The sequence below is a fragment of the Heliangelus exortis genome, chromosome 1 (assembly GCF_036169615.1).
Source record: "Heliangelus exortis chromosome 1, bHelExo1.hap1, whole genome shotgun sequence".
Classification (NCBI taxonomy): domain Eukaryota; kingdom Metazoa; phylum Chordata; class Aves; order Apodiformes; family Trochilidae; genus Heliangelus; species Heliangelus exortis.
In genome coordinates this window covers 2,871,141-2,884,520 of record NC_092422.1, presented here as the reverse complement: position 1 = coordinate 2,884,520, position 13,380 = coordinate 2,871,141, and the positions used below count along the sequence as shown (strand labels likewise).

Sequence of the window (13,380 nt, the reverse complement as noted above, 5' to 3'; positions counted from 1 at the left end):
CCATGGGTTTCTCTGTGTTAGCTGGTGCTCAGGAGAATAATATTTGCATTTTTGTATGACCTCACTGGTAGATCTAGAACTCAGGATCCCCACAACAGGCTGTGAAAGACACTTGCCCCCAAAGAAACTACTGTATCAGTCCTAAGTATAATTTTGTTGAAAACAGGGCCTGAAAACTTGAGGTACCTCCACCCAACAACACCTCAGAGCAAGGATACCTTGTGCAGCACCTTCTAGTGACAGGAGCTGACTGGTGCTGTGTCAGGTCCTCTGCTAAGCACCTACAACAGGATCTCTGGGTTATTTTAAAGATATTACTAGCCAGGATGGGTAGATCCAGCAGATCTTGCTGTGCCTTGGCACCTGGGTGGGGAATGCATAAGACTTTCTCTGCATTAGCACTGTTTAAAGTCCCTAAAGAAACTGTGACTGGTGTCAGTGTGCTTGGTCCTGATCCAGAAGAGATCCTACATATAGAGGCCATATAGCAGACTAACAAAGATAAGCAGAAGGGTTTGCATGAGGCTGGGAAGAAAAACTTAGGTTAGAACATGGGGTAAAGGAAAGACAGAATGACACTGATAAAAGAAGAACAAGATAAGGTGGAGACTGCACAGCAGAACTGAACATACCCAGTTCATCTTTATTCTGGTTCTTTGGATGCATGTGAGAACAGAAAAGGACAGCACCCAGACTACAAACTGCATTAAATTGGGGCCAATAGAATTTTCTGATCTTTCTACCCTCTATCAATGGACAAAATGGTACTTCTCTTCCCTCACATTTCTCTTTTCCTCCCAGGCTCCCCTCACATAAGATGTTTTCTTCTTCAGAAAACACAAGAACTACTGCAATACCTAAGAGCCCTTTACCTGAAAAATTTCTACCCATCCTTTTCTCCTTTATGGGCTATTTTTCTTCTGAATTAACCTCTCCAGTAAAGATCCTAATAACTATTTGAGCATGTAACCCCCAGAAAAACCCCCAAACGATTAGCGGAAGCCTGAAGTTACTTTTGAAATAATATCAAAGCACCCATGTGCCTACCAGAAACAATATTACTGCTGATTATCTTTCCTCCCAGCGTAGCCAGTGACTTTGGTACTACAGTTATGATGCTACCACTTGTAGTTTTCACATAAGTAGCAGCCCCTGGAGTCCCAGCCATCCGAGCCCCTATAGAGGGGCTCACTGTTGGTCGTGTGTATGTTGCTTGAGTTCCTGTAACAAGAAAGTTTGCTGTTAGAACATGATCCTCTGCTACTATTTATGGAAAATTAAGTTACTTTAGAAGAAAAGTATTAGATTTTTATCCAGAGCCCCAAATTGCAATTTATTACCACCCATTACAGTACTTTTTAAACCTGCAGAGCAGAAGTTGAGCGTACACTAACTTCAATTTAATGTTTAAGTTTTCTGAAGCATTTTGACAGATGTTCCATGTCTGTCACATTTTAATTCATGTCCTTGTGCCTAAGATTTTAATTTTCAATAGGTGTCTAGATTCTATATGTTTGCCACTTGCTTCCTTAGGTGCCCAAAAGTTAAGGCACCTGACTGACACCCCTGAAAACTTATTCCTTCTTCTCTTGAAAAAAATTCATATTCTCACCTCTCCCATATGACAAACTGTTTATAACAACAGTACCAATAATTGGTCTAAATATTTGAAGTGAAAAATATAATTTACAATGATAATGTGATTTTATAGATCTTGCAGCCCAAAAGGAAACTTCCACTGTGGCTTTTTCCTACCTACTCCTTCTCAGAATAGAAACAGAATTGAATAAACAAGACAAACTTGCTTAAAATAATAATACAAGTCAATAGCTACACGAACATGGTAATTCCATTCTGCTTGCACTGCTGCAGATCCCCAATTGCAGAACTTAATAGCTAAGGATGCCAAAGCACAACAGTTTGTTATAGCAAGAAAGCCACATCTTCAAATCCAACAGAGCACAAGACAGGTTTTACCAATTAAATGAACCCCAAAACAGCCAGATATTATTTTTACGTTCACAGAACGTTTTTGGTAAGTAGTTCAGAAGTTAAAAGAAATCCAATAACTATTACTTTATGCTAATATCCCCAACCCATGCTAAAAAACCCATTAGTTCATTAGTTTTCTGCAAACTAGGATAAAGCTGCCTTTCAAGTTTTCCTCATCCAAATTTACAATGTGAACAGCCTGCATTATTTCTGATCTTTAATCAATAAGAAAACAAATACAGTTAGATCCCCAGAAAAACACTGGGAGTTTCAATTTCCTGGCCTTTTTAGAAGTTCACTGCAGGACTATGAGCAAGTCACCTGTCTTTTGAAGACCACATAAATAAAACAGGAATAATGCTGACCTATCCTGCTTGAGCTGCCTAAGAAGTTAAATTAATGTAAATTGTCTAATACAAGGTGCTACAGAAGTGCAAAGTATCAGTGCAAGTTGCAAGAAAACTTCCTTTAAATTAAACCCAGTGGGGAAGGAACATTCTTATTTTTGCAGAGTAATTCAAAAAGATTGTAAGAGATATAAAGGAGTGCAAAGTACCAACAAATAGGATTGTGAATGTGGTGTTGTGCTCAGTGCTCACAAGAAAGAAGTGCTTTTTGGGTTTTTGGTTGTTTTTTTTTTTTTTTTAAACCCTACTAGACCATGTTTAGTCACCTGTATGTCTGGGTTTACCCTCCCTTCCCTTCTTAGAGCCATAACTTACCAGTGGGAGTAGTGACCAGTTTAGTTGTCATGATAGTCCCATTACTGCTAACCACCATAATAGGTGAATTGCTACTGCTGGGCAAGGCCGCTGTAACTGGTTTGGGAAGGATTTTACTGGGCTGCACCTGTTGAGTGATTATTTTAACACCTAGGAAAGGAGAAAGGTCACTGTTAAAATACAGGCACGAAAAGTTACTTTCTGAAATGCTTTCTCAGACCGAGCCCTAGTGGGCAAGTAGGCTCATAAGGCTTCTATTCTGAGCCCATATATTCTTGATCCTGAAAAGAATTAATTTTTTTAGGTTGTTTTTATTTTGGGTTTTTTGTTTGCTTTATAAATAACAAGACAGTCATCATCTTTGCCTTTCACGTGCCTGTTTCAATAACTGGTTACTCCCACTGAGGCATGGGATTCCAGTCCATCACTGATTTCTTGTAGTGATTTTTAACCTTTTCTGGCCCATGATTTTAAAAACAGAACATTTCCCAGGAACCAACAGGTTACAACCAATACTGAACAGGTTCTTTTACAATGAACCATCTGAAAGTGAAATAGTTCTTCATCAATTTAGCCTGTACATTGGAACTTCACCAGCCTAATTGAATTTCATCCCTCTGAATCAATTAAATTAAAATCAATTTAAAAAGCTTTCTGTACAAAATTATTGGTGGGTGTAAGGAGGCAGCTATGACACTGGCTAGGGAAGGTTGCTTAAAGTCAACTGCTCTCTCTCTCCTCTTGATTTATTGGTTGTCTTGAAGCTGCAAGGGAATTGGGCTCAAGCTCTGAGTAGAATCAGCAAGAACAAAGAAGGAGGGTACTTTAGTACAGCACAGATTCTGCTCCCTTTCTCTTGATCTGTGTGGCAGAATGGGACCTCTGCAAGATTAATTTCTCAGTTGCAAACCAGGAGATTCATGTTATCTGTTCAAAAAATCTATCCAGGACACCTGCATCTTAAGTTCTGTTCCATGATAAGGTAAATACATTGATTTGTCTTGGTCAAATGCCATGAAAGACCCAGCCTGAATTAATCCCATCTAAACATAGGCACTTTTATTTGTACACAAATATTTCTAGGTGAACAATTTTGTCCACTCAGGATGTGAAAAATTCTCTGGAGATGTTTCTACATTGAAAGAACATTTCTGCACTCTTTTTTCTATGTTGACTATAAAAGCAGCATGGAGCAAGTAAGCTCCAAACTTAAATACTGAAGTTAGGAAAGAGAAATTGAAGTTTTTGCATCATCCAGACACAAAACAGGATAAAAAGTAAAACCTCCAAGAAAGTTCATTGACATCTTCCACAGAGAACAGCTATCAGATGGTATTTCCAGAAAAACTTTAACTAAAAAGAACACTGGACCTAAACCTATGGTAGAAGACAAAAAGTGAAGCTCTTATTGATCAAATATTGCTCAGTGACTGTAGGATGGAGGCCTCTTATCTATCTTCATTACTGTGTGTTTTTTCTTAGGCAATGATCCTATTATCTAAAAGGAAGTTTATCAAGGGACAGGAGTAGGGCTGCTTATTTTTTCAATATATAGTCTATTTTAATTCTTTGATCTAAATAGTAAAACTATAAAAAAAGTAATTTTACTGATATGATTAATGTAAAATATGGACATAAAAATACTTTGCACTTTTATAGCACTTCTTCCTTTAGAATTAGGTAACTCTGCAAGTAGTACTTCTTACTACATCTTATTATTATGTTCTACATCAGAGTAAAGTCAACACAAGATGACATGACTTGCTCAAAGTCAACAATGAATTAATGTTACAAAAGGAATCCAGTCCAACTTCCAGTCTCAGATCTAATTGTATTTGTTTTGAAAACTACCTCAAAAGTAGGTTTTGATATCTGGACCCAAGAAAAGAAGTAAAACATGGATTAACTTCTTTTTCTAGTTGATACAGTTGAACAGCTCTTGAATCTTCAGGAAACTGGTGACTTCCAGGTTGCTCATCAAGTTACCTTTGGAAATATTTACACATCTTGCAATTTCTAAAGATAGAACATTTATTCCTAAATATTTGGAATGTTGGTATATTTGAACCAAACAAGAGTGACAGAGCCAAATTCTTCAATTTTTGTTAGCTGAAAAAGCATTAAGACATCCTTCACTCTCTCCTTACATCCAGGTTTAATGTCAAATTCCGTCCTCAAATAATTATGCCTTAACGATAGCTCCCCATGCACATTTTTGGACAGAATTTTACCCTTCTTTCCCCTAAGTTGTGGGGTTAGACCTCACCAACCAGCAATAATATGCCCCAAGATTAGCTCTAACTACCTGATTCCTGTTTGATCTGAATAGTGGGCTTGATTCCAGGTGGCAGCTGAGACTGTTGTGGCTGCTGCTGTTGAGCTGCAGAAGATGGCACCAACTGCTGCTGCTGTTGTTGCTGCTGCTGCTGTTGCTGCTGTTGTTGTTGCTGTTGTTGTTGCTGTTGTATTTGGTGCAGCTGCTGTTTGGGGGACTGCTGATGCTGTTTGGGAAACTGTGCTAAGATCTGAGTTGGGTTCCCAACCAAACCTTTTGGGGAAGGTAGTCTGGTAGAGGCAACTTTAATTGCTGATGTAGACACACCTGTGAAAGAGGAGATGGGTTAAGATTGAACAGTGCAAGATGAAAGAACAATGCTGCCATTTCCTTAACAGTTTTGCATTTAAGATGTCTTCATGATTAAAAGATGCACTGATATACATGAGTAATAAAAGCTACCACACAGCAGGTGTCAGTTCAGAGGGAGCTCTACAGATTTTCCACTTCCTGCACCTTTCATGGTACAAATCATTCAGAAATGTTTTCAAAGCCTAACCTTTAAGCTTCAAGAAAACAAAATATTTATAGTTCAAATCAAGACTACAGAAATCTAGAATATGAGGATGACAAATACCAAACTCATTAACATTATAATGGAATATCTGTAAAGTGGGAGCAATGATCTTTTAAAAGAATGACTTGAGCAATTATTTGCAATCTAGAAAACTGTGCAATATAGGTTTTGTGCTAATAGTTAAGTGATCTTACAATTAATAAAGTGACTGAAACCAATTTGCAGTAAGATGGAAAGACAAAGTTCCCAAATAAATCTTAATACTTATTTCTATCATTCAGAAAAGTAACAATTGTCAAGGCAATTCCAGCAGCACTAAGTTTCATCTATAGTTCTGAACTCCACATCCATGAGAACCAAAAAAGACAAACATAAAGCCCATGTTTGAAAGGCAGTTTTTAACCAGGTCTCAGCTGTAGTGAAAAATGGTAAGAAAATCTCTTTTTTCTCTGCATTTAAAGATGGCAGCAATAGGCAACCTAAATAATCAACCCTTTTCTCACCCCATCATCAAGGACAGTTTCCCCCTTTCCTTGGTCAGCTGTTTTCATTCATTGTTTTAACTTTCTTCACAGTTGGAGTGATCATCAGTTTATATCACAAAATGTTCAACCAGCATCACCTGCACTGACACTGCTAATCTTGAAAAAAAATGAGATATTCCACCCAATATATTTTAGAATTTTATCTTCTTCCATGATCAAATCCAATTAAAAATCCACAGTTTGAACAATATGAAATTCTCCTGTAAGCCCTTCTGCTTTGTAGATTGGGATCACCTGGATCTGACTAATAGAAGCAATATGGAAGGAAAAATGCCCTGTCCTCAGCCTTGATTCTGGAGCCTGACTTTTTGTGGAATGAAAGAAGAATGGAAAATCTGGGCCAGGAAAAACTGCTGTGAGAGTTTTGTCAGTGTCAGGCAGAGTCATGGAATGGTTTTCACTGAAGGACCTTAAAGCTCCTCCAGTTCCAACCCCCTTGAATGGGCAGGGAAACCTCCCACAGCCCAGGTTGCTCCAAGCCTCATTTGACCTGGCCCTGAACATTTCCAAGGAAGAAGCAGTCACAACTTCCCTGGGCAACCTATGCTAGTGTCTCACCACCCTGATGGGGAAAAACCTCTTCTTAATATCTAAGCTAAATCTTTCCTCTTCCAGTGTAAGTTCCTCTTCCTTTTCCTACCACTCCCTGTCCATCTCCAGCCTTCTCCCAGGTGGGCTTTCAGTATTTTTCAAATGCTGGTCACTGAGGCCCCTTCAGTCATCCACAGCATCCCTCACAAAAGGTTAGGTAGTGGCTGTGAAGTTGAATCAACCAAGCTAGCAGACATAGCTGGAATTAGAAATCAGAAACCTAGGAATTTTAATCCAGGTCCATTCAAGGTCTTAATTATTAAGGACTTGAAAACTGAGATGCTGGTAAAATGCACGTATGAAAAAAAGGTGTAAATACTTCTCTACTTTTCCAAAGTCATCAAGATCAGTTACCAGAAGAAATATGCTAAGACTGGACATGACAAGCATAACTTTCATTTATTTGCTGTTAATTTGCATGGTTTTGTAAATCAGGATTGAAGAGAAGCTACCATCTTCAAATACTGGAAACACCCATTTTCCATGCATCTCAAAGCCAATCATTTTCAGGCTAGAATGTTTTAATGCTGCATGTAAATTTTTTTCAAACTAAAAAGCTATGCCACGCCATCTCAGAGGACCTGCACGTTAATACTTGAAGTAAAGAGTGAAAGAATTCAACAAGAACTTTTGAGGAGCTTCTTAGATGAGTTTCATCAGTAGGCCTCTTTCACATCTCTTGTGCTTTACTCATCCTTTGTTTACAGAGTGCATCTCCCCTATGCCACTCTGAAAGCAAAGCCCTGAAAGACCCTTTTAAAAAATATTTTTATTTCCATACCTTGTGCTACTGTTGACATAACCACTGATGGTGTTGAGGAGACTACAGCAGTCACAGCAATAGTATTTGCAGTGCAGGAGGCAGTGGAACAGCTACTGCTGCTGCTGCTGCTGACCAAGGAGGACTGAGAAGCAGTAATAACCACTGGTTGCTTTTGAGTAGTTGAGGCAATGACTGATGTTGGGACAAGTTTTGTAACAGCTGCATAGTTGTGGGACTTGGAAAGGATGTTGGGTACAAAAGTTGAGCTTGGAGAGGTGGTGACTATTATCACCTGCAAGAAGAAAAAGAACAAGAAATTAATTTGTCCTTTGCGTTTCTATAAAAGTGTAAGGTTTCAGTAATATATCTGTGTCTATTTAGTTTTTATTAAGACCATATTCACATTTGCTGGCACCAACATTTCAATTAGCTTGCAGCAATAAACATTTCCTCAAAACAAGAAGTTTTGGGTTTTTTTTTTTCAGGAAAGCAATTACTACCTAATTAGAGTAACATTATCTCATGAATTAAGGCAAAGAGGCATGACTGAATTGCTTGCCTTTGTTAAACTGGGCCAAGAAGGCTAAAGCCCATTTTAAATAGAACAGGAAGGATTTAAAGCAAGTTTTAAACACTATTCTCCCAAACCTTGCACATACATCAAGAACAAAGAATAATAAAAAAATAAATCTGTTGCCATCGTCCATTAACAGTCAGTTCTGGGAAATAATTTTGATCCACAAAGCTGTAAATAATATTTTACCAGTGAAAAATCTGTTTTAAGTTTAAAATAATCTAAAATTTTTAATTAGTACTCTTAATAGCAAGAAAGTCTTCCTCATCTATCTGAAAACCATTTGTCTCAAGACAAGAAACATTAGCCCCAGCATGAGTTACAATTAAAATGCCATGAATCTGATTTGACACAGAGTAACACAGAATTCATTACAACACTGGAAAAGGTCTGTTCTTATGCAACTGACCTAGAATACTAAGCATATCTTAAGTATTGGATATGGGAACTGTTAAAAAGTGAGAGATTCCTTTTATTCTGCATATATGTACATCCTTGTACTTATCAACACAGAGATCAAATAGAAACACACAGCACAGAAATGTAACATTTCCAGTTTACCATGCAAGAACAACGAGAAATTATCTTAACAATGCAATTGTCCCAATAAAAATTTCATTTATTAAAAACCTTGAAAATTAAAACTTAAAGATTTGATGTAACAAAGGTGTATAGAAAAAAAAAGGTACAAAAGGAGTAAAGAAAACTTAGGTCACCTCAAACTAAAAGTCTTCTGCACTACCCAAAGGACTACTGAAACCTTCCCTGATAAAGAAATGATATGATAATGGCACCAGAAACAGGTTTAAGTGAAGGCAGTGAGGGAGTAGGTTTATAATTTATCTTAAAGAAACCAAAACAAACCAAAAAACCAGGAAATAACCACATGGATGGAATAAAAGCAGCAAATCCCACCACCATGGCTGCCTCTCCCTCTCCATTTTCCCCAGGGCTCAGTTTTATGGTCCCTGCTACTTAGCTAGGGCTTGGGAATATTTTGATCTGAGGAAAACCAAAACCTTAAATGGTCCATGAGCTACAGCAGGTTGACCACAACTGACCTTGCCCAAAGGACAAGGTTTCCACATCTGCTGCTCTGCCACCTTATTGCATTCTCCAAGAACATTTTCTCTTATTTTTGCCTTCTGCTTAATCTGGATTTAATCAAAATACATGTCTGGAACTGCTCTTAGGCTATAGCCACCTGACAAGCTAACACAGCACTGCTTGATTCTGAAAAAAAGACCCTATGATGTACCTCTGGAGTTTTATCCCAGTTCTTAAATACTCAGTTAACACTGGAAACACTTCCCAAGTGTTTTAATTTTAGGGCAAACTCCATTCCATCCAAGATAACTACTTTAGGAGTACAGTCAAAGGATAACTTGCAGCTAAAAAAGGCAGATTATTCTCACTAAACTTCTTGTATAACCCAGAGTGTGACAGGGCAAGTTGAGCATCTCAACAAAGTAGAGACAACTAAAATGAATCTATGGTCACAACTCCCAAACCCATTGTTCCTCATTGAAAGACAAAGATAAAACCATCAGTCCAAGATGATCACATAATAAAAATTCAATTATGCAAGGAAAAAAAGCTTGTAAAGCATTATAGTTTAAGAATGATTGCTGTCCTGTGACTAAGCAGGTTTAGATCTCTTAATTCTATTTCTTTGTTCAAAAAGAACACAGCAGAACAAACTTTAGTGATCTTCATGTATGAAGTACAGCCAGAAAACACAATTTGCCACTAAGAATGAAAAAAAGCTCAAATCACAACAATTTTAATTTTGAGACACTATTTTCTCACGTATGTTGAAATGATGCAAGTAACATCATCATGGGTTCCAAAACTGCATCACATCTTTTACAGCAGAAAGACTTGATGATCAAAAGAAAAAAAAAAAAAAAACAGCAAGTTGCTTTTTTGTTGCTGTTGATTTTAGGTAAAATCTATTTCCTAAAATACACTGAAATTTGTCCTGTCAGCTCTAATTTGAGGCACAACAAAACCTAGCCCCTGAGGAAATAAAGGCATTAACTGCCAGAAGCTCAACTAGTTAGATTCCTTCTGTCCTAGACAGAGAACTTTATAAGAGAATCCAGAAATTGGAGCTGTGACATTAGTTGTTATAACACATCTTCCTCCAACCTCCTTAAATGTCAAAACAATGTAGAGCTGGCATGCAGAAATAAAGCATTTCATTCATATCCAACAATTTCACTCATACCCAACTGCCCTTGTTTCAAATAGTATGTTTCCAATTTGAGTGCAACAAGCCTGACATTTAATTTAAAACTACTAAAAGGGATTTCTCCCACCAAAATGATCCAGTTATGTCTTTTGGAATATCTAAATCCACCAAGAGAGGGCAGTGTGACAAGCTGAGATACAAACAGAACTATGACTACTTAATGAAACAAGTGATCAATTTACTTATCATTGCAGATTAGTGAGAGTCAAGTCACACTATGCAAAGCAAATCCTGAATTTTCCATGTCAGAGGCACAGCTGCAGAAAAGACCCTATTGACAGTCCATTCCCTCCCTTTGGGAGATTTAATATACTCCATATTTCAACTACCATGATATAAAAAGCTGATACTTCGTAGGACACTACAGAGGTTTAAGGGAAAAAAATTCTCCCTGCACAAAAGAGGAGCCTAAGAAGAGCAACAGGATGGGTGGGTCAAGCCCTGTCCTAGCTGTGGAATTGCTGCACTAAATGCAGGAGATTTTATTTGATGGTTTATGCTCACTCACAAATTTCTATACACGTCTTCAGAGATGAAATCTGACTAAGGACGTTGTCAAAGAGCTGTGAATCAAAGAGCTCTGAAGTGGGGAAAGGCCAGAAAGCAAGTTCTTTATTGCACATTACTTCATTTAATCTTCCTTAGTTTTAAAGTTTCCAAAAATCAGGACACGGGAACTCTGCTAATCCAAATGGAATAATAAAATAATTAAGATGACTGATGATAGAACAAATACTGAGTGAAGGTTTGAGCTCAACAGTCACACACTCACAGTTGGAAAAAAATGCTTGTTAGTGGACAGCCTACCATCAGTCTGGTAGTACCAAGGCCAAATTAATTCCACTGATGTGTCCCCCCCCTCCCAGCCCCAAGTCTCCCTTAATTAATAACTGTACCAGGAATGAACTTGGTCTGAGTCATTAATCTTTTTTTAATTTTTAAGAACAAAAACGTGGACCTATCTGAGATACTTCCTAAAGCACTGGGAAATAATTGTGCCATAGATCAGGCACATAAAATCTGAGTCCACTATAAAATTTCAGCATGGAAAAAAATCTCACATTCTGGTGAAAGCTGGGCACACTCAGCTAAAATAATGCAACTGCTTTTGACCACAGTAACACTGTTAATGTAGAATGAGAAATGGCACACTAGTACTGAAAGAAAAATAAAGCCCCCCAGCTTTTGATCACCTCCAAGAATAAGCTTTATAGACCCAAAAAAAAAAAAAGTAGTCTCTAGACCAAAGTCTTGGCAAAGGAAAACCCATGCCACCTCTCTTGGAATTCTACTACCGCAAAGAATAATTATAATTAAGGAAAATAGAAATAAGAAAGATTACCTTTGACCAATAGTTGTTACCATCTGAAGGCTGTTCAGTGGCCTATGTGATCCAGTTCTCAGTGGACTAGTGTCCATATCACAAAACCCAACACCACAAATGGTACTAACTGGCAACCTTGTTGGCAGTCTCACCAGAGAGGCCAAGAATTGAATGAGCATGGAGACTGAATCCCCTCTCATCCCTAGAAGTGGTCCCTTCAGGTCAGGGTTGAGGCACATTGGTGGGGCAGTCTGGGGGAAGCTTGCACTCCCGCTGCCTGTGCTGTACCTGTTCTGTGGATAAAAAGAGGGCTTCAGTCTCCAAGGCTGTCAATCCAGGTCCTTTTTCACACACAGGTGAACTAAATTCATACAAGAGTTTGGTTTTCTCTTTTGTTTGTTTTTAAAGAGGGATTACTTTATCCCAAGTGCAATCCTTAAAAAAAAAAAAAAAACCAACCAAAAAACCAAAAAAACCCCAAACACAACAGCTAGACAGTTCACAGAAGAGTCAAACACCACATCTTACTCATTGATCAAAGCAGAATAAAGGAACATTTGGCAGCTTCCCCCACATACCTTCTGTGTTGTTGTGTTTGTTGTCTGTGTTGAGGGCTTAGTGAAGGTTATTTTCACAGGAGACATGTGTGGTGGCAAGGAGTTGGCAATGCTCTGCATTATATTACTCATCTTGGGGCTGCCACTTACAGGCACTGTGATAGTTTTAGTGACAGGAGTCACTGCCTTTGGGACTTCTTTCAGGAGAACAGGAGAAGAACTGGAGGAGTTGGTTCGCCTTCTCTTGCGGGGCTTTTCATCATCATCTGAGCAGCTGACACCTGGAAAAGAAGTACTTTTTCTAAATTATATTTTCCCCAGCTGCAGCTCTCAGTGCTTTCTAAAACATCACAGCTCGCTGAGTCCTAACACTGGCTTTCAATTAAGAGAAAGCAAAACAGAGGATAAATTATTTAAGGTCACAACTAGCCTGTATCACACCACAGATGGTCTTAGTCCTTGATACAGACCACTATTAAAATTAAAAAACCACTAAAAACCCCAAGCTACTCAGTTACTGAGTTACTTCATTCAGTTTAAGTGACTGAAAGAGCCAGTACAGGGATTTCATTCTGTCTCCAGAAGCTTGACTAATGAGACTATGAACACAAGAGGTTTGGGATAATGTCATGCACATTTCACCATGCACACATCAGTTTAAAATTTTACACTGCACTGTTGTTGTTGCTGGTTTTATTTACAGCAACTGCACTGCTGAAGTTTAACCTCCTGCAGCCTGCTCCAATTTCAACCTTTGTACCTAGTTTTATGACATCCTTATTATTACAGTACCTTTCTTCCCTTTCACCTCAACACAGCATCCTGAGATCCTGGTTTTATTTTTTTTTTTAAATGATATCATTTAAGAATGGAGGTCAAACCTCACTTTGTCAGCTTCTGCCTTGTTTGGTGTGGGTTTGTGCAATACATATAAACGAGCACACAATCATGAAAAAGAACAAAAATGTGGCCTCAAATGTGTTCACTCTTGCTCACAATCATCTACTGCACGCATAGAAAAAAAACCAAACAACATTCTACAATATTCAGCCAAGCAATGGATAACCCTTTCTGCAGCATTATCAATGGATCTCAAACCCATGTGAAACTCCTTTAAGTAGGCAAAAAGTGTCAGAAATTTCTATTTTACAGAAAGACACAGTCTGCCTTGAAAAATGCTTACACCTCTTGGGCAGCATTTGTATT

The 13,380-nt window shown here is 38.2% G+C and overlaps 1 protein-coding gene across 12 annotated transcripts in view; it reads right to left on the bottom strand.

Moving 5' to 3' along the window:
- Positions 1–13,380, bottom strand: part of EMSY (EMSY transcriptional repressor, BRCA2 interacting) — a 38,759-nt gene that overhangs the window by 13,897 nt on the left and 11,482 nt on the right. For 10 of the 12 annotated variants that reach the window (XM_071761971.1, XM_071762291.1, XM_071762129.1 and 7 more), the window contains 5 exons: positions 12,196–12,455; positions 7,484–7,757; positions 5,020–5,316; positions 2,715–2,864; positions 1,048–1,221 (listed from right to left, as the gene is read on the bottom strand). In XM_071761971.1, the coding sequence (XP_071618072.1) occupies positions 1,048–1,221; positions 2,715–2,864; positions 5,020–5,316; positions 7,484–7,757; positions 12,196–12,455 (1,155 nt within the window). The remainder of the gene's footprint in view (positions 1–1,047; positions 1,222–2,714; positions 2,865–5,019; positions 5,317–7,483; positions 7,758–12,195; positions 12,456–13,380) is intronic. The other 2 variants (XM_071762382.1, XM_071762633.1) reach the window with 1 other exon arrangement.